The following is a 20,223-nucleotide window of genomic DNA, read 5'->3' on the forward strand; positions in this document are numbered from 1 at the left end:
TAATACTCTGGTGTATGTAGCACAAAAATCACTGACTACACACGGTCTTGTGTAAATCTAACTGCTGTGACCTTCGTCCTTTAATGTTCAGCTCCAGACTGCCTTCACCCTTATATAGCACCTGTTGTAGTTACTACCACGGTTTCCCAACACAGCCCCCTCTGTGGTGTGGCATCGTGGACTGTATAATTTTGATGGACTGTATTAGTTTGAGCGCCTGTATTAGTTTGAGGGACTGTATTAGTTTGAGGGTCTGTATTAGTTTGTGGAGCTGAATTAGTTTGAGGACGATTGACACAAATGATTCACTTAAATATTTTCATTGAATGGCTGCATTTAAGGAAGGCTGCTCCATCCTAGGTTGCAGTTGAGTAAAATTGAGGGGGCACTTGAACATTTGGAATGTAGTTTCTGAATGGCCATAGCAGAGTGAAAGTCATCAGTGGATCAATATCATATCTTGATATGGGCCTGATGTTGTTTCAAACAACAATCTGTTGCTGGCAGGATATAGAAGGCAATCTTCATTTGTTAATGGATATAATCAGAATTGTCCTGTCTCTGTTTTTTCCAATTTCAACTCCAAATGTATTCCATCACAACAGGGACTTTTCTCCAATGTCGTAATCTGTTTGTTCAAATTATAACAATAACCAATTTGAGCGATGTCGTAACCTCAATGTCCCTGTGGTGATTATGCAGGGTATAAATTGAATGCTCTGGATTGTATCTCCACAGAGTATAATACTGGGAGATTGCCTGCAGAGCGAAGGGGCACATCGCCTCACACAGAAAATGTATCAGACTGTTAGATTAGCAAGGCAAATATGCTACATGATCATTGCCGTCACCGGCGTTCCTGGTAAGTGACTATAACCATTGAAGTTGTGTAAATCTCTGCATGGACTGGTCTCTGGTTTTGCTCTGTGACTGATAATGTTAAATGTTGGTGTAGTGGTCACTGTTATACAGACACACGATCAGTGATACCATTCTATGAAGTCAATTGTGCTCAATTACATCTGCAGTTTGATTCCTTTGTCTCATTTGATATAAACATCTGCTTGCAACTAAGAGGCTCATTGAATTATCAAGTTATGCCTTGAGTGGAACATCGTGTAGTTGTAACAGTCCTCAGTGCAGCAACTCTCTGAGAGAAGGTTTTACTGGCAGTGTGTGTCACTGTAGGATATACTGAGTGTGGGTCACTAACCGGTGTGGAATACCATACCCGAGTGACCATGTTTTACTGAGAGTGTGAGTCACTGCAGGATATACTGATTGTGGGTCACGAACCGGTGTGGAACACTATACCCCAGTGACCATGTATTACTGGGAGTATGTATAACTGTAGGATATACTGAGTGTTGGTCACTAACCGGTGTGGAACCCCGTACCCCCGTGACTGTGTATAACTGGGACTGTCTGTCAGTGTAGGATATACAGAGTGTGAGTCACTAACCAGTATGGAACACAGTACGCCAGTGAGCATGTATTAATGTGAGTGTGTGTACCTGTTGGATATACTGAGTGTGGTCACTAACCAGAGTGGAACAGTGTACCCCAGTGAACATGTATTGCTGGGAGTGGGTGGCACTGTAGGATATACTGAGTGTGGGTCACTAACCGGTGTAGAACAGTGTACCCCAGTTACTATGTATTACTGGGAGTGTGAGTAACTGTAGGATATACTGAGTGTGGGTCACTTACCGGTGTGGAACACCGCATCTCCGTGACCATGTATTACGTGGAGTGTGTGTTACTGTAGGATATACTGAGTGTGGGTCACTAACCGCTGTGGAACACGGTACTCCAGTGACCATGTATTACTTGGAGTGTGTGTCACTGTAGGATATACTGAGTGTGGGTCACTAACCGGTGTGGAACACTGTACATCAGTGACCATGTATTACTGGTAGTGTCTGTCACTGTAGAATATACTGAGTGCAGGTCATTAACCGGTGTGGAACACAGTACCCCAGTAACCATGTATTACTTGGAGTGTGTATGTCTGTAGGATAGACTGAGTGTGGGTCACTAACCGGTATGGAACACAGTACCCCAGTGACCATGTATGACTGGGAGTATGTATCACTTTAGGATAGACTGAGTGTAGGCCACTAACCGCTGTGAAACACCATACCCCAGTGACCATGTATTACTGGGAGTGTGTATGACTGTAGGATATACAGAGTGTGAGTCACTAACCGGTGTGGAACACAGTACCTCAGTGACCATGTATTAATGGGAGAGTGAGTCACTGTAGGATATAGTCAGTGTGGTTCACTAACCGGTGTCGAACACTGTACCCCAGTAACCGTGTATTACTGGGACTGTCTGTCACTGTAGGATACCTGAGTGTGGGTCACTAACCAATGTGAAACACTGTTCTCCAGTGATCATTTACGCGGAGTCAGAGGAAATGTATTACCATGGATTGAAAATTGGCTGGCTACCACAAAGCAGAGAGTCTGGATAAATGGATCCTTTTCAGGTTGGAAATCGGTGGTTAGTGGAGTGCCAAAGGGATCGGTGCTGGGAACACAACTGTTTACAATATATATAGATGATCTGGAAGAGGGGACGGAGTGCAGTGTAACAAATTTGCAGATGACACTAAGATTAGTGGGAAAGCGGGTTGTGTCAAGGACACATCGAGGCTGCAAATAGATTTAGAGAGGTTAAACGAATGGGCTAAGGCTTGGCAGATGGACTACAATGTGGGAAAGTGTGAGGTCATTCACCTTGGAAAAAAAACAGTAAAAGGGAATATTATTTGAATGGGGAGAAATTACAACATGCTGCGGTGCAGAGGAACCTGGGGGTCCTTGTGCATGAATCCCAAAAGGTTAGTTTGCAGGTGGAGCAGGTAATCAGGAAGGCGAATGGATTGTTGGCCTTCATTGCGAGAGGGATGGAACACAAAAGCAGGGAGGTCCTGCTGCAATTCTATAGGTTATTGGTGAGGTCGCACCTGGAGTGCTGCATGCAGTTCTGGTCACATTACTGAAGGAAGGATATACTAACTTTGGAGGGGGTACAGAGACGATTCACGAGGCTGAGTCTGGAGATTAGCGGGTTAACTTATGAAGATAGATTGAGTAGACTGGGTCTTTACTCGTTGGTGTTCAGAAGGATGAGGGGTGATCTTCCAGAAACATTTAAAATAATGAAAGGGATAGGCAAAATAGAGGCAGAGAGGTTGTTTCCACTGGTCGGGGAGACTAGAACTAGGAGGCAGAGCCTCCAAATACGGGGGAGCCTACTGAAAACCGAGTTGAGAAGGAATTTCTTCTCCCAGAGGGTTGTCTATCTGTGGAATTCTCTGCCCAAGGAAGCAGTTGAGGCGAGCTCATTGAATGTATTCAAATAACAGATAGATAGATGTTTAACCAAAAAGGAAGCAAGGGGTTTGGGGAGCGGGCAGGTAAGTGGAGCTGAGTCCATGGCCAGATCAGCCATGATCTTGTTGAACGGCTGAGCAGGCTCGAGGGGCTAGATGGCCTACTCCTGTTCATAATTCTTATGTTCGTATGTTCTAGTATATGTGTGGAACACCATACTCCAATGACCATGTATTACTGAGAGTGTGTGTCACTGTAGGATATATTGAGTGTGGATGACTCACCGGTGTAGAACACCGTACCTCAGTGACCATGTATTACTGGAAGTGTGTGTCACTGTAGGATGTACTGAGTGTGGGTCACTAACCAGTGTGGAACACTATACCCCAGTGAACATGTATAACTGGGAATGTGTGTCACTGTAGGATATACTGAGTGTGGGGCACTAACCGGTGTGAAACACTGTAACACCATTTACCATGTATTACTGGGAGTGTGTGTCACTGTCGGATATACTGAGTGTGGGTCACTAACCAGTGTGGAGGACCATACCCCAGTGAACATGTATTATTGGGAGTGTGTGTCACTGTAGGATATACTGAGTGTGGGTCACTACCCGGTGTGGAACACCATAACACAGTGACCACGTATTACTCGGAGTGTGTTTCACTGTAGGATATACTGAGTGTGGGTCACTAACCGGTGTGGATCACGATAACCCAGTGACCACGTATTACTCGGAGTGTGTGTCACTGTAGGATATACGGAGTCTGGGTCACTAACCGGTGTGGAACACCATAACACAGTGACCACATATTACTCGGAGTGTGTGTCACTGTAGGATATACTGAGTGTGGGTCATTAACCGGTGTGGAACACCGTACACCATTGACCATGTATTACTGGGAATGTGCGTCTCTGTAGGATATACTCAGTGTGGGTCACTAACCGGTGTGGAACACTGTACACCATTGACCAAGTATTACTGGGAGTGTGTGTCACTGTGGGATACACTCAGTGTGGGTCACTAACCGGTGTGGAACACTGTACACCATTGACCAAGTATTACTGGGAGTGTGTGTCACTGTGGGATATACTCAGTGTGGGTCACTAACCGGTGTGGAGGACCATACCCAGTGACCATGTATTACTGGGAGTGTCTTTCACTGTCGGATGTACTCAGTGTGGGTCACTATTTATTCTACTTCCGCTTCTGAGGCGTACCCTCGGACTCGAGGATTACTCGATTCCATACTAACAATTATTTCCCAGAGTGCTGAAGAGTCCAATGCATGACCTGCATTCTCTGTCACAAATGGGGCAGACGCTGGTTGAACGAACGGCAGTGTGGGGTGCCCGGGTTGCTGCGCACTCCTTCCGCTATCTACGCTTGGCTTCAGCTTGCTCTGGGCGATGAGAATCGATGTGCTCTGCACCGCACGGATGCTTTTCCTCCACTTGGGCTGTCTAGGGCCAGGGATTACCAGGTATAGGAGGGGCCGTTGCAATTATTAAAAGAGGTTTGGAGTGTTTCATGGTAGCTTTCTTCTGCCCACCTGTGGCTCGCTTACAATAACGAATCAGCGTGTGGAGCGTTTGCTTTTTGGATCTAATGTCAGGCATGCCGACGATGTGGCCCGTCCAACGGAGCTGATCGAATGTGGTCAATGCTTCGCTGCTGGGGATATTAACCTGACCGAGAACACTGATGTTGGTGTGCCACTCCGGCCAATTAATTTGCAGGAAATTGCGGAGACTGCGTTGGTACTTCTCCTGTGCTTTGTGGTGTCTGCTGTAAATATTCCATGTCTCTGAACCATATAGGAGGGCCGTGTCGACCATGAGCTTTGTCCTGGGTTTGAGGTCCTGGTCTTCAAACACATTCTTCCTCAGGCGTCCGAAGTCTGCACAGACACACTGAAGGCAATGTTGGACTTTGCCATCAAAGTCTGCCTTTGTTGACTGTAGGCTCCCGAGGTCTGGAAAATGGTCCAATTGTACAGTAAACCCGAGCATCCCTGAAACTCGCAGCGGATGGCGAGTTTCCCTGCGCCTATCGCCGCTGATACATTCTGAGTGCCCCATTTACAATTTAATTCACTCGCCATTCACACTGGAAGTCGTCTCGCCCTCACGGGCTTTGGGCTGGGAATGAAAACCCTTGCAGGTTGCTGATCCTGATAGTGACCCCAGTGCACTGCCCCTGCTGAAAGTACAAGTGCTGGACCTCTGGTCTGAACAATATTCTATCTCCACTCTCCAATGGTCCAGGTATGGGAGCTCGGATGGTCCCTTGCTATGCTGCCTTTTCTTGGGATACAGGGAACCTTCGTTGTTCCAATTCTACTCCGGTCCCCTCCTTCACATATTGTTCAGGTACATTGATGACTGTGTTTGCGCAATTTCATTTTCTAGCCATGACGTGGAAAATGTCCTAACTCGCACAAAGTCATGATCAGCCATCACCTCAGCTCTGTGCTTTCTGACATACATTGGCTCCCGGTTAATGAACGCTTCGATTTTGAAAATGATCATCCTTGTTCACAAATCTCTCCATGGCCTTGCAGCTCCCTATCTCTATAATCTTATTCTGCATCATAACCCCTCAAGCTATCTCCGCTCTTCAAATGCTGTCCTTTCGAACATCCCTCATTATACTGCTCAACCATCAGTGGCCTTACCTTTAGCTATTTGGGCCCTAAACTCTGGAAGTCCCTCCTTAAACCTCTTTTACCAAGCTTTTGGTCATGTGCTTTAATTTCTTATTTTTTATCTCGGTGTCCCATGTTTCTGTGTTGTCCTGTTAAGACTGTTCTGAAGCACCTTGGGATGTTTAACAAAATTAAAGGCGTGATAGAAATAAAAGTTATTGTTATTATTATTAATAATATAGTTATTATTAATATTAGTAATAATCATTATTCTAATTATGCAGTCAACCTTGCTTCTAATTTACGCCCCTCTGTCTCCTTCACATGCTCCGTCTGACACTACCCTCCCCTTCCTCGACATCTCTAAGTCCATTTCTGAGGACAGGCTCTCGACAAATATCTACCATAATCCGGCAGAGTGCTCCAGCTACCTTGATGATATGACCTCTCACCCAGCTTGCGGGAAGGACTCTATTACATTCTCCGAGTGTCGCTGCCTGCGTTGCATCTGTTCCGATGATGCCACCTCCCACACCAGTGCTTACAACATGTCTTCCTTTTTCTGAGCTGAAGATACCCGCCTTCTGTGGTCCTGATCATGTGGGCCTGTAACCTAGTGTGGAAAGGGTAGGAGAGGAGGGAGGAGGCAGAGTCATGGAGACAGTGACCAGTTGAGTCAATAACGCGGGCTGAGGGTCTACAGTAGTGGTGTGGTTTCCCGGTCCCCGATCCTCACTGGTTGATTATCTTCCTGCAGTGACCATGCACTGTTCAGCGAAGGTTCATCAGGCTGGTTCCTGAGAGGAAGGTCTTGTCTTATGAGCAAATGTTGAGCAGGCTGGGCCTATAATCGTTGGAGTTTAGAAGAATCAGCGGTAATCTTATTGAAACGTATAAGATTCTAAGGGGGCTCGACAGGGTAGATGCAGAGAGGGTGTTGCCCCTCGTGTCGGAATCTAGAACTAGGGGTCATAGTTTCAGAATGTTCCCTATGTTGGGGAAGTCCAGAACCAGGGGACACAGTCTAAGGATAAGGGGTAAGCGATTTAGAACCAAGATGAGGAGAAACTTCTTCACTCAGAGAATTGTTAACCAGGGGAATTTCCTGCCACATGGTGTTGTTGATGGCAGTTCATTGGATATATTTATGAGGGAGTTAGTTATGGCCCTTACGGCTAAAGGGATCAAGGGGTATGGAGAGAAAGCAGGAAAGGGGTAAAGAGGGAATGATCAGCCATGATCTTATTGAATGGTGGTGCAGGCTCGAAGGACCGGATGGCCTAATCCTGCACCTGTTTTCTATCTTTCTATGTTACCATTAATTTTGCCGACCCGCCCGCTGGGGTGGCTCGGCTTCCCTCCCACTGCCCCGTCTCTGCTAAACTGGGAAGTAGCGGGTTGGAGGTAGGTTGCATTGGGATGATATACGTTAGGAATCGCAGGATAGCGCAGATGAATACGTGGCTTGAGCAGTGGTGCAGCAGGGAGGGATTCAAATTCCTGGGGCATTGGGACCGGTTCTGGGGGAGGTGGGACCAGTACAAACCGGACGGTCTGCACATGGGCAGGACCGGAACCAATGTCCTAGGGGGAGTGTTTGCTAGTGCTGTTGGGGAGGATTTAAACTAATATGGCAGGGGGATGGGAACCAATGCAGGGAGACAGAGGGAATCAAAAAGGAGACAAAAGCAAAAGACAGAAAGGAGATGAGAAAAAGTGGAGGGCAGAGAAACCCAAGGCAAAGAACAAAAAGGGCCACTGTACAGCAAAATTCTAAAAGGACAAAGGGTGTTAATAAAACAAGCCTGAAGACTTTGTGTCTTAATGCAAGGAGTATCCGCAATAAAGTGGATGAATTAATTGCGCAAATAGATGTTAACAAATATGATGTGATTGGGATTACGGAGACGTGGCTCCAGGATGATCAGGGCTGGGAACTCAACATTCAGGGGTATTCAACATTCAGGAAGGATAGAATAAAAGGAAAAGGAGGTGGGGTAGCATTGCTGGTTAAAGAGGAGATTAATGCAATAGTTAGGAAAGACATTAGCTTGGATGATGTGGAATCTATATGGGTAGAGCTGCAGAACACCAAAGGGCAAAAAACGTTAGTAGGAGTTGTGTACAGACCTCCAAACAGTAATAGGGATGTTGGGGAGGGCATCAAACAGGAAATTAGGGGTGCATGCAATAAAGGTGTAGCAGTTATAATGGGTGACTTTAATATGCACATAGATTGGGCTAGCCAAACTGGAAGCAATACGGTGGAGGAGGATTTCCTGGAGTGCATAAGGGATGGTTTTCTAGACCAATATGTTGAGGAACCAACTAGGGGGGAGGCCATCTTAGACTGGGTGTTGTGTAATGAGAGAGGATTAATTAGCAATCTCATTGTGCGAGGCCCCTTGGGGAAGAGTGACCATAATATGGTGGAATTCTGCATTAGGATGGAGAATGAAACAGTTAATTCAGAGACCAAGGTCCAGAACTTAAAGAAGGGTAACTTTGAAGGTATGAGGCGTGAATTGGCTAGGATAGATTGGCGAATGATACTTAGGGGGTTGACTGTGGATGGGCAATGGCAGACATTTAGAGACCGCATGGATGAATTACAACAATTGTACATTCCTGTCTGGCGTAAAAATAGAAAAGGGAAGGTGGCTCAACCGTGGCTATCTCGGGAAATCAGGGATAGTATTAAAGCCAAGGAAGTGGCATACAAATTGGCGAGAAATAGCAGCGAACCTGGGGACTGGGAGAAATTTAGAACTCAGCAGAGGAGGACAAAGGGTTTGATTAGGGCAGGGAAAATGGAGTACGAGAAGAAGCTTGCAGGGAACATTAAGGCGGATTGCAAAAGTTTCTATAGGTATGTAAAGAGAAAAAGGTTGGTGAAGACAAACGTAGGTCCCCTGCAGTCAGAATCAGGGGAAGTCATAACGGGGAACAAAGAAATGGCAGACCAATTGAACAAGTACTTTGGTTCGGTATTCACTAAGGAGGATACAAACAACCTTCCGGATATAAAAGGGGTCAGAGGGTGTAGTAAGGAGGGGGAAGTGAGGGAAATCTTTATTAGTCGGGAAATTGTGTTGGGGAAATTTATGGGATTGAAGGCCGATAAATCCCCAGGGCCTGATGGACTGCATCCTAGAGTACTTAAGGAGGTGGCCTTGGAAATAGCGGATGCATTGACAGTCATTTTCCAACATTCTATTGACTCTGGATCAGTTCCTATGGAGTGGAGGGTAGCCAATGTAACCCCACTTTTTAAAAAAGGAGGGAGAGAGAAAACAGGGAATTATAGACCGGTCAGCCTGACCTCAGTAGTGGGTAAAATGAAGGAATCAATTATTAAGGATGTAATAGCAGTGCATCTGGAAAATGGTGACATGATAGGTCCAAGTCAGCATGGATTTGTGAAAGGGAAATCATGCTTGACAAATCTTCTGGAATTTTTTGAGGATGTTTCCAGTAAAGTGGACAAAGGAGAACCAGTTGATGTGGTATATTTGGACTTTCAGAAGGCTTTCGACAAGGTCTCACACAAGAGATTAATGTGCAAAGTTAAAGCACATGGGATTGGGGGTAGTGTGCTGACGTGGATTGAGAACTGGTTGTCAGACAGGAAGCAAAGAGTAGGAGTAAATGGGTACTTTTCAGAATGGCAGGCAGTGACAAGTGGAGTGCCGCAAGGTTCTGTGCTGGGGCCCCAGCTGTTTACATTGTACATTAATGATTTAGACGAGGGGATTAAATGCAGTATCTCCAAATTTGCGGATGATACTAAGTTGGGTGGCAGTGTGAGCTGCGAGGAGGATGCTATTAGGCTGCAGAGTGACTTGGATAGGTTAGGTGAGTGGGCAAATGCATGGCAGATGAAGTATAATGTGGATAAATGTGAGGTTATCCACTTTGGTGGTAAAAACAGAGAGACAGACTATTATCTGAATGGTGACAGATTAGGAAAAGGGAAGGTGCAACGAGACCTGTGTGTCATGGTACATCAGTCATTGAAGGTTAGCATGGAAGTACAGCAGGCGGTTAAGAAAGCAAATGGCATGTTGGCCTTCATAGCGAGGGGATTTGAATACAGGGGCAGGGAGGTGTTGCTATAGTTGTACAGGGCCTTGGTGAGGCCACACCTGGAGTATTGTGTACAGTTTTGGTCTCCTAACTTGAGGAAGGACATTCTTGCTATTGTGGGAGTGCAGCGAAGGTTCACCAGACTGACTCCTGGGATGGTGGGACTGACCTATCAAGAAAGATTGGATCAATTGGGCTTGTATTCATTGGAGTTCAGAAGAATGAGAGGGGACCTCATAGAAACGTTTAAAATTCTGACGGGTTTAGACAGGTTAGATGCAGAAAGAATGTTCCCAATGTTGGGGAAGTCCAGAACCAGGGGTCACAGTCTGAGGATAAGGGGTAAGCCATTTAGGACCGAGATGAGGAGAAACTTCTTCACCCAGAGAGTGGTGAACCTGTGGAATTCTCTACCACAGAAAGTAGTTGAGGCCAATTCACTAAATATATTCAAAAGGGAGTTAGATGAAGTCCTTACTACTCGGGGGATCAAGGGTTATGGCGAGAAAGCAGGAAGTGGGTACTGAAGTTTCATGTTCAGCCATGAACTCATTGAATGGCGGTGCAGGCTAGAAGGGCTGAATGGCCTGCTCCTGCACCTATTTTCTATGTTTCTATGTTTCTATGTTGCATGTTAACTCCTGAGCCGATGTCCACCCGACTGTTTTGGTGCGAAATGACAGGCCTTACTGTCTGGGCTCAGTCACCGACAATGTGTGACCAATAATTGACTGTCTCTTTTCCCTTCTGTTTATTACAGTGAATTTAGTGGCGATTGTGGTCCTGTCCCGGGGAAAGTGCGGTCTGTCCACCTGCACCACTCGCTACCTGGTTGCCATGGCAGCGGCGGATCTACTGGTGGTCATCACTGCGATCATACTGTACCGGATCAGTTGGTATTATTTCCCGTGGTCTTTCCTGGGTATCACCCCTGTGTGTCGCGTTATACGTCTCCTGTCCTGTGTAGCCACTGACTGTTCTGTCTGGTTCACCGTCACTTTCACCTTTGATCGATTTGTGGCCATTTCTTGGCAGAAGCTGAAAACCAAATATTGCACCGGGAGAACTGCGGCTGTGGTCCTGGCAACAAGCTGCATTCTGCTCTGCTCAAAAAACATTCCTCACTACTTTACAATTGTACCTGGATATATAATCGACAATGTTCAGTGGTTCTGTTATTCAATGCCAGCCTATTATACTGAGCCCGGATGGCTGGGATTTGACTGGTTTGATACGGTATTAACCCCACTGCTCCCATTCGCTGTAATTTTGTTGCTCAATGCTCTGACAATCAGACACATTTCAGTGGCCAGTCGAGTCCGGAGGGGTCTGAGGGGTGAGAGCAAGGGGGGGAATGGCAGTGACCCAGAGATGGAGAGCAGGAGGAAGTCTGTCATTTTACTCTTCACCATATCCGGCAGCTTCATACTGCTGTGGCTGATATTTGTTATAGAATTCTTATATTATAGCATTGCAGGAATACATCCCGCTGATTACAATGTTTCTTTATATACCTTTCGACAAGTCGGATATATACTGCGGAATTTAAGTTGCTGCACAAACACATTTATTTACGGGGTGACCCAGTCCAAGTTCAGAGAACAGTTGAAGAGCGCGGTGAAATATCCGTTTACATCGATTATACAATTAATTAATAAACAGAACAACTGAGCACAGGCCAGAGGCGGGTCCCAGTGTTTCCAGTCCAGGAATATAATATTTAGCCCCAGACTTCCATCCCCTGAATTGCACCAGGAATGGCTGGTGATCTGATAATACACCCAGCGACCTGTTTAGGACACGGCACTATTTCTGATTGACATGTCCCACCTTGTCTTTCTGGTCAGCACCACGAGCTTGTTGCATTCTGTCAGAGTTCTTCTGTAAAGAGTCACTGCAGCTATTTAGTGAAGGAATTCATTGCAGCTTCCAGAGTGAGAGGCTCGTCAATAGTTAGGTCGGCAGAGTGGAGCTGTAGTTCAGAGGATACATTACATAGAATAGACAGCACAGAAACATATAGTTCGGCCCGACTAGTCTGTGTTGGTGTTTATGCTCCAGACCAGTCTCCTCCCATTGCAAAAACGTCGTCTCAGCCTCTCAGCATATCTTTTATTTTATGTTCTCTCATTTACTCGTCTAGTTTCCCTTTGACAGCATCTGAACTATGTATCTCAACCACTTCCTGACGTAGGGAGTTCCACATTCTAACCACTCTCTGAGTAAATACATTGTTCTTTATTTCCCTATTGGTGTTATTAGTGATTATCTTGCATTTATGGTTCCACAGATTTGGATGCTCCCACGAGTATAAACTTTTCTGTCACCGTCGACCCGGTCCAAAACAATCATAATTTTCAAGACTTCGATCAGGACTCCTCTATGTTCTCTGTCTTCTACAGGAACCAAGCACAACCTGTTCAATCGTTCCTGATAACTGTTATCTTTCAGTTCTAGTGCAGTCCAACCAAACATTTGTGAGACCGTACTAGTGGCCCCCATCACCATCTCCATTGCCCTAGCCACCGACTCCATCCCTCTTCCTGTCAGCAGTCTAAGGCTGAACCCAGCCGTTCGCAACCTTAGCGTCTTATTTGAGCAGGAGATGGTCTTCCGTCCCCATATCCACTCCTTCACCAGGACGGCATCTTTGTGCCTCTGTTGCAGTTAATTTGCTGCTCAAAACTTCATCCGTGCCATTACCAGCTCTGGATATGACTCCTCCAATGCTCTCCTGTGTGGCTTCCAATCTCCCACCATCCATATACCTCAGCTCATCCAAAACTCTGCTGCCTGTGCTCCTTACATGCACCTTATCGCAATACCCCATCACACCTGTGCTCGCTGACCTACATTGGCTCCCTGTCCGACAGCGCCTCAATTTTAAAATGATCATTCTTGTTTTCAAATCACTTCATGGCCTCTGCAACCTACACAAGTAATTAGTCCTCCTGAAATCTCTGTGCTGCTCCAAATCTGGCAGATTGCACATCCCCGATTTAAACTTCTCCACCAATGGCAGGCATGCTTTCAGCAACCTGGGTCCCAAGTTCTGGGAATCTCTCCCTACACCTCTCCAACTCTAATTCTCCACCTCCTTCAGCTGCCTAGGTCCCAAGCTCTGGGATTCTCTCCCTAAACCTCTCCACCTCACGAACTCCCCTCCTCCTTCAGCTGCCTAGGTCCCAAGCTCTAGCATTCCCTCCCTAAACCTCTATTCGTCTCTCACTCTCCTCCTCCATTAAGATTCCCCTTAAGACTAAATATTTGATGAAGATTATTTGCTAAAACCTCCTTTTGTGCCTCGATGTCAAGATGTCCTTTATTCCCTGTTGGATTTATTAACGGCTGTCTTCAATCTATGTCCCTGAGTTTTGGTATCTCCCACAAGTGGAAACATCTTTTCTCCCTCTACCCTATCAAAGCCTTTCATATCCTGAAAGACACAATCTGACCATCCCTCAGTCTTCTCTTTGCTAAACAAAAGAGCCACGGCCTGTTCAACATTTCCTGATAAGTACACCCTCTCAGTTCTGGTATCATTCCAGGAAATACACTTTGCACCTTCTCCAGTGCCGCGATGTCATTTTAATATTTACACCAAGGATCCAATCAAGTTTACAAAAATTCAATGTTTTACAATTCTATCCCTCGAGACACGAACTAAAGCCTGTTCTTTGTTTTTTATGGATTGATGAACCTCCAGCGCTGCATTTAGTGATTGGTGTAAATGTACTGTCCCAACCCTCTGTTCCTTATTCCTGTTTAGATAATTATTTTCCAAGGAGACTGTCACTTTCATATTCTTCCGATTAAAACGCACCAACTCACACTCCTCTATATTGATGTATTGTGTTCCTAACACAGATGAGACTGCACACAGTGTGATTAAAGTAACAGTGACCTAAGTCTTTATTAAGACACTCCTGAGTGAGGAACAGGCCTTAGAGGCCGGCTTATATACAGTGCTCCCAAGGGATGCTGGGATCCCTTGGGACTTCAGGGGATGCGCTCCCTGGTGGTGGAACATGGGAGTGCATGCTTTACAGATACACAACAGAAGTTCCTTTGCAAATTACACGCCCAGTTTGCAAGTTTATTAATGTATTCAATGTTTTTTGCCGCTTAGCTCCACAGTGTTAACGATACACGCCCATTGTGGAAGCATCCACAAAATTTGAAATTTCACTCCCGCTTCCCGAGTCCGAATGGTTATGTAAATGTTGAACAGGAGTGGTCCCAGCACCGATGCTTGTGGAACATCACTTCTCACCTTTGCCAGTTTCGCTGCTTTTGATTTAAATTGGCTTAGAAATAAACCCTAATTCACTGTTTCATTTGAATCGCTTTGCTGACCTGCGATACAGTTTTTAAAGATTTGTTCACCTGAACCACAATTCACTTTGATCTTCTGGCCCATTCAGTTTCTTATTTGCTAAGGTGTCGGTGATCGTAGAATCATAGAATTGTACAGTACAGAGAGATTCCATTCGGCAAATCGTGCCGGCTCTGTCTCTTTGGTAGAGATTTACAATTAATCCCACTCCTCTGCTCTATCGCCTGTATCTTTTTTACTTCAAATATTTTTCGCAAATTCCCTTTTGAAAGTTACTATTGAATGTGCTTCCTCCTCCCTTTCAGACAGTTCATTCCAGATCACAACATCTCGCTGTTTAAACAAAATTTTCATTCAGTCGTTTCTGGTTCTTTTGCCAATCACATTAAATCTGTGTCCTCTGGTTACCGACCCACATGTCATTGGAAACAGTTGCTCCTTTATTACTTTATTGAAACTATTTAGGACTTTGAAGACGTCTATTGAACTCTTCTTAACCTTCTCTGCTCTGAGGACAACATACCCAGCTTCTACAATCTCTCCATATAACTGAAAACCCATTCCCTGGAGAAATTCTGGTCAATCTCCCTAACCATCTCAGTTCTAAGGAGAACAACCCCTGCATCTCCCGTCTGTCCACGTAACTAAAGGACCATATTCCGGGAAACATTCTGGTCAATTTCTCATTAACATAATTACATGAGTACATAAGAAATAGGAACAGGAGTAGGCAATTCTGCCCCTCGATCCTGCTACGCCATGCAATAAGATAATGGCTGATATGATCCTGGACTCAGCTCCACATTCCACCCACTTCCCATAACCCCTTATCTCCTTATCGCTCAAGAAACTGTCTATCTCTGTCTTAAGTGTATTCAATGTCCCAGCTTCCACAGCTCCCCGAGGCAGCAAATTCCATAGATTTACAAGACTCTGAGAGAAGAAATTCCTCCTCATCGCAGTTTTAAATGGAGGGCACCTTCTTCTAAGATCATGCCCTCTAGTTCTAGTCTCCCGCATCAGTGGAAACATCCTCTCTGCATCCACCTTTTCAAGCCCCCTCATAATATTATACGTTTCAATATGATCACCTCGCATTCTTCTGAACTGCAATGAATAGAGGCCCAACTTTCTCAACCTTTTCTCATAAGTCTACTACCCCATCCCCGGAATCAACCGAGTGAACCTTCTCTGAACTGCCTCCAAAGCAAGTTTTTCCTTTCGTAATTATGGATACCAAAATTGCACGCAGTATTCCAGGTGTCGCTTCACCAATACGTTGTACAACTGTAGCAAGACATCCCTGATTTTGTACTCCATCCACTTTGCAATAAAGGCCAAGATACCATTGGCCTTCCTGATAAATATCTGTAACTGCATACTATGCTTTTGTGTTTCATGCGCAAGTACCCCAAGTTCCCTCTGTAATGCGGCCCTTTGCAAACTTTCTCCATTAAATAATAACTTGCGCTATGATTTATTCTGCCAAAGTGCTAGACCTCACACTTCCCAACATTATACTCCATCTGCCATTTTTTTCACCACTCATTTAGCCTTTTGCAGATTTTATGTGTCCTCCTCACACATTGCTTTTCCTCCCATCTTTGTATCGTCAGTGAACTTGGCTACGTTACACTCGGTCCCTTCTTCCAAGTTATTAATATAGATTGTAAATAGTTGGGGTCCCAGCACTGATACCTGTGGCACCCACTAGTTACTGATTGCCAACCAAGAAATGAACCATTTATCCTGAATCTTTGTTTTCTGTTAGTTAGCCAATCCTCCAACCATGATAAACTATTACCCCCAACCCCATGAACTTGTATCTTGTGCAGTAACCCTTTATGTGGCACCTTTTCAAATGTCTTCTGGGATTCGAAATACACCACATCCACTGCTTCCGCTTTATCTACCCCATTCGTTACATCCTCAAAGACCTCCAGCAAATTTGTCAAACATGACTTCCCCTTCATAAATCCATGCTGACTCTGCCTGACCGAATTTTGCTTATCCAAATGTCCTGCTACTGCTCCTTTAATAATGGACTCCAACATTTTCCCAAGCATAGATGTTAGGCTAACTGGTCTATAGTTTCCTGCTTTTTGTTTGCCTCCTATATTAAATAGGAGGCGTTCAATTTGCAGTTTTCCAATCTGCTCGGACCTCTCCAGAATCCAGGGAAATTTTGTAAATTCAAACAATGCATCCACAATCCCTGCCACTAGTTCTCTTAAGACCCGAGGATGCAAGCCAGCAGGTCCAAGGGATTTACCTGACTTTTGTCCCATTATCTTACTGAGAACCACCTCCTTAGTGATTTTGATTGTGTTAAGTTCCTCCCCCGCTATTACCCTATGACTATCCACTGTCGGAATATTGTTAGTATCCACTACTGTAAAGACTGATGCAAAATAATTGTTCAGAGTTTCTGCCATCTCCATGTTTCCCATTACTAGTTCCTCGGTCTCGTCCTCTCAGGGGCCAACATTTACTTTCGCCACTTTTTAATTTCATATACCGAGGGAAACATCTGACCATCTCTGCTCAAATCAGAACAACACCAGTATCTCCAGTCAGTCCATATAACTGAGGTCCCCATTCCTCGTATCAATCTGCCATTAATATCCTCTGTTCTAAGGAGAGGAACCCCTGTTCTCCAGTGTCTCCACATAACTGAAGACCCTCATCCATGGAACCGCTCTAGAATTTCTCTTCTGTACATGCTCCAATGCCTTGACATTTTATCCCAATGTGAGGTGCCCTGAAATGAACACCATACCCCAGCTGAAGCCTAAACAGTGTTTTATAATATCTTAACATAATTTCCTTGCTTCTGTGCTCGATTGCACTATTAATGAAGCAAATGGCACAGAATGACATTTAACATCCTTTTCAACTTTCCAGCAGCCTTCAAAGATTTGTGTAAATACACCCAGGTCTCTCTGTACTTGCTCTCGCTTTAAATTGTACAATTTAGTTCATATTGCCTCTCCTCAATCTTCCTACCAACATACTTTACTTCATAATTAAATTTAATCTGCCATGTGTCTGCCTATTTGAATCAGAGTTAGGGATATGTAGTAAGGGAAGGGTTTGGATTTGGATTGAAACGCCATCCTGGAAGTGTAGGACCAGGTCATGGTCTTCTCTTTAGCTATCATACCCTCCAGCCTGAATAACGTTGCTGGGCATTTAGGGCCTGTTTTAGGCTCCACTGATATGTTATTCGATTGATGCAAAATTGGTAATTAGCTTTTCTTTTTTCTTTTCTCTATCAGTAAGTAATATTTAGCATTGTCGTTGCCAAATTAAGATTATCTAAGGATTAAGTCATGGCAGGACAGCTCGGACACGTGTTATACTCCTCCTATACTATGTGGGAAGGAAGGGACGCTTCCGCTGTCCCTGACGACTACGTGTGCGGGAAGTGTATCTTCCTCCAACTCCTGACAGACCGCATTGCAGCGGTGGAACTGCGGGTGGATGGACTCTGGAGCATCCACGATGCTGAGAAAGACGTAAAGAGCACGTTTAGCAAGTTGGTCTTACCGCATGCAAAGGGTATACAGCCAGATCGTAAATGGGTGACCAGCTGGAAGAACAGTGCATGGAAGGTAGTGCAGGGGTTCCCTGCACAACAGATACACCGCTTTGGGTACTGTTGAGGGAGATGGTCCATCAGGCGAAGCAGCAGCAGCCAGGTTCATGGCACCGTGGGTGGCTCTGCTGGACAGGAGGGCAGGAAGAAAAAGTGGGAGTGCTATTTTGATAGCGGATTTGATTGTCAGGGGAATAGATAGGCATTGCTGCGGTCGCAACCGAGAGTCCAGGATGTCATGTTGCCTCCCTGGTGCGAGGGTAAAGATGTCTCAGACGGGTGCAGGACATTCTGAAAAGGGAGGGTGAACAGCCAGTTGTCATGGTGCATATAGGTAACAACGATACCGGTAAAAAAAAAAGGGATGAGTTCCTCTGAGACGAATTTAAGGAACGAGGAGCTAAATTAAAAAGTAGGACCTCAAAGGTAGAAATCTCAGGATTGCTACCAGTGCCACGTGCTCGTGTGCTAGTCAGAGTAGGAATCGTAGGAAAGCTCAGATGAATACGTGGCTTGAGGAGTGGTGCAGAAGGGAACGATTCAAATTACTGGGACACTGGAACCCGTTCTGGGAAAGGTGAGACCAGTACAAACCGGATGGTCTGTACCTGTGCAGGACCGGAACCAATGTCCTAGCTGGAGTGTTTGCTAGTGCTGTTGGGGAGGAGTTAAACTAAAATGGCAGGGTGATGGGAACCAATGCAGGGAGACAGAGGGAAATAAAATGGAGGCAGAAGCAAAAGATAGAAAGAAGAATAGTAAACGAGGAGGGCAGAGAAAAGCAAGGCAAAATACAAAAAGGACCACATTGCAGAAAAATTCTAAAGAGGCAAAGTGCGTTAAAAAGAGAAGCCTGAAGGCTGTGTGCCTCAATGAGAGAAGTATTCGGAATAAGGTGGACGAATTAACTGCGCAGACAGCAGTTAACGGATATGATGTAATTGAACACGATAAGAACATAAGACCATAAGAATCAGGAACAGGAGTAGGCCATCTCGCCCCTCGAGCCTGCTCCGCCATTCAACAAGATCATGGCTAATATCGCCGTGGACTCAGCTCCACTTACCCGCCCGCTCCCCATAACCCTTAATTCCCTTATTGGTTAAAAATCTATCTATCTGTGACTGGAATACATTCAATGAGCTAGCATCAACTGCTTCCTTGCGCAGAGAATTCCGCAGATTCACAACCCTCTGGGAGAAGAAATTTCTTCTCAACTCTGTTTTAAATTGGCTCCCCAGTATTTTGAGGCTGTGCCCCCTAGATCTAGTCTCCCCGAGCAATGGAAACAACCTCTCTGCCTCTTTCTTGTCGATCCCTTTCATTATTTTAAATGTTTCTATAAGATCATCCCCACATCCTTCTGAACTCCAACAGGTAGAGACCCAGTCTACTCAATCTATCATCACAAGTTAACCCCCTCATCTCCAGAATCAGCCGAGTGAATCATCTCTGTACCCCCTCAAAAGCTAGTATATCCGCCAGGTGCGGCCTCACCAATACCCTATACAGTTGCAGCAGGACCTCCCTGCTTTTGTATTCCATCCCTCTCGCAATGAAGGCCAACATTCCATTCGCCTTCCTGATTACCTGCTGCACCTGTAAACTAACTGTTTGGGATTCATGCAGAAGGACCCCCAGGACCCTCTGCACCGCAGCATGTTGTAATTTCTCCCCATTCAAATAATATTCCTTTTTACTGTTTTTTTTTCCAAAGTGGATGACCTCACACTTTCCGACATTGTATTCCATCTGCCAAACCGTAGCCCATTCGCTTAACCTATCTAAATCTCTTTGTAGCCTCTCTGTTTCCTCTACACAACCGGCTTTCCCACTAATCTTTATGTCATCTGCAAATTTTGTAATACTACACTCTGTCTCCTCTTCTAGGTCATCTGTGTATATTGTAAAAAGTTGTGGTCCTAGCCCCGATCCCTGTGGCACACCAGTCACCACCGATTTACAACCCAACCCAAAAAAGATCCATTTATCCCGACTCTCTGCTTTGTGTTGGCTAGCCAATTCTCTATCCATGCTAATACATTTCCTCTGACTCTGCGTACGTTTATCTTCTGCAGTAACATTCTGTGTGGCACCTTATCAAATGCCTTTTGAAATCTAAATACACCACATCCATCGGTACACCTCTATCCACCATGCTCGTTATATCCTCAAAGAATTCCAGTAAATTAGTTAAACATGATTTCC

General features: G+C 45.2%; 1 protein-coding gene across 1 annotated transcript; it reads left to right on the forward strand.

The window, feature by feature from the left end:
* Nucleotides 1-834: 834 nt before the first annotated feature.
* Nucleotides 835-11,752, forward strand: LOC139248748 (probable G-protein coupled receptor 139). Its single transcript, XM_070872170.1, has 2 exons — nt 835-862; nt 10,842-11,752. Exons 1-2 carry the CDS (start codon nt 835-837, stop codon nt 11,750-11,752), a joined length of 939 nt encoding a protein of 312 aa, XP_070728271.1.
* The last annotated feature ends 8,471 nt before the right edge of the window (nt 11,753-20,223 follow it).

The sequence above is a fragment of the Pristiophorus japonicus genome, unplaced genomic scaffold, assembly GCF_044704955.1.
Source record: "Pristiophorus japonicus isolate sPriJap1 unplaced genomic scaffold, sPriJap1.hap1 HAP1_SCAFFOLD_290, whole genome shotgun sequence".
NCBI lineage: Eukaryota > Metazoa > Chordata > Chondrichthyes > Pristiophoridae > Pristiophorus > Pristiophorus japonicus.